We start from the raw sequence: 877 nt of genomic DNA, 5'->3' as shown, positions 1-877 counted from the left end.
CTGTCTCAAGCAGGAGCCGGGAATGCTTCTGCCCATCATAGGAGTCACCCCTGCTCCTCCATTACCATCTTTCTCGTTGTCCATCCGCACCTTCTTCAATGCCACAGTCTCATCTGTCAGGGTGTCCCGGGCCCGGTCTGAAAGAGCAGCACAGGACATGCAGTCAGCCCTAGAAGACATACACTGGTTTTATTGTGAGACAGTGGGACCCCTGTGTTGATGAGCCTCCTCCCAGCCTTGACACCCCCCACCCTCCCAGCCTTGGCCCCCAACACACTCCTGCTACCAGGATGCAGGCAGATGGGCTGCAGCCCCTCCTTCTGACCAGGAACTGGCTCTGCTGCAGGGTCGGAGAGGACAGCCAGCGCCGCACTTACACACTATGCCATAGGTGCCCTCTCCAATCCGATTCAGCTTCTCAAACTCCTTCACGCTCCGGCATCTTCCCAGCTGGAACCAAAGAGCCAAGTCACAGGGGAGTGCCAGCTCTGGGGCAGCCCTCAGTGGTTTCTCACCAACATTCCCAGGGACACACAACCTCGATGGCAGACAAACCGATTAAGCTACACCTCTCCTTGTCATTGGGAAGACTGTGGTGCTGCTCCGGTGCTTATGGAGCAAACCAGTGCTTCCAAAGCACCACAGGCACATCGGCGCGGCCAGGACAGAGACGGCTCCTCTGGTACCTCCTGCCCCCAGCCCGGTGCCAGCACGCTGTCCCTGTCACTGCCCCCACCGAGGAGCCTCCCTGTCCCCCCCAAAAGCGGCACCCAGCCGCGTCTGCAGGCACCGCACGCTGCCCAGCTTCCTCCCTGCTCCCAGCCCGCCCCGGTAAGGGGGGAGCCTGCATGGCCGCCGGCGCAGGGGCGCCGCCCCC

At 61.8% G+C, this 877-nt stretch overlaps 2 protein-coding genes across 2 annotated transcripts in view; one reads left to right on the top strand and one right to left on the bottom strand.

Annotated features, from left to right (window-relative positions):
• The window catches only part of CDK10 (cyclin-dependent kinase 10), a 3,227-nt gene extending 2,779 nt beyond the window's left edge, over positions 1-448 (bottom strand). Inside the window, exons 1-2 of the mRNA XM_009890331.1 lie at positions 378-448; positions 66-137 (exon numbers count right to left, since the gene is read on the bottom strand). Of these exons, the coding sequence (XP_009888633.1) occupies positions 66-84 (19 nt within the window). The 5' untranslated portion in view covers positions 85-137; positions 378-448. The remainder of the gene's footprint in view (positions 1-65; positions 138-377) is intronic.
• Positions 449-612: 164 nt separating this feature from the next.
• CHMP1A (charged multivesicular body protein 1A) overlaps positions 613-877 on the top strand; it is a 4,469-nt gene continuing 4,204 nt past the window's right edge. Inside the window, exon 1 of the mRNA XM_009890341.1 lies at positions 613-764. Coding sequence (XP_009888643.1) covers positions 613-764 — 152 coding nt within the window. The remainder of the gene's footprint in view (positions 765-877) is intronic.

Source organism: Charadrius vociferus, unplaced genomic scaffold (assembly GCF_000708025.1).
Source record: "Charadrius vociferus isolate BGI_N301 unplaced genomic scaffold, ASM70802v2 scaffold358, whole genome shotgun sequence".
NCBI classification, from domain to species: domain Eukaryota; kingdom Metazoa; phylum Chordata; class Aves; order Charadriiformes; family Charadriidae; genus Charadrius; species Charadrius vociferus.
Note: the sequence above shows the minus strand (reverse complement) of the source record. Positions and strands in the feature narration are given on the sequence as shown.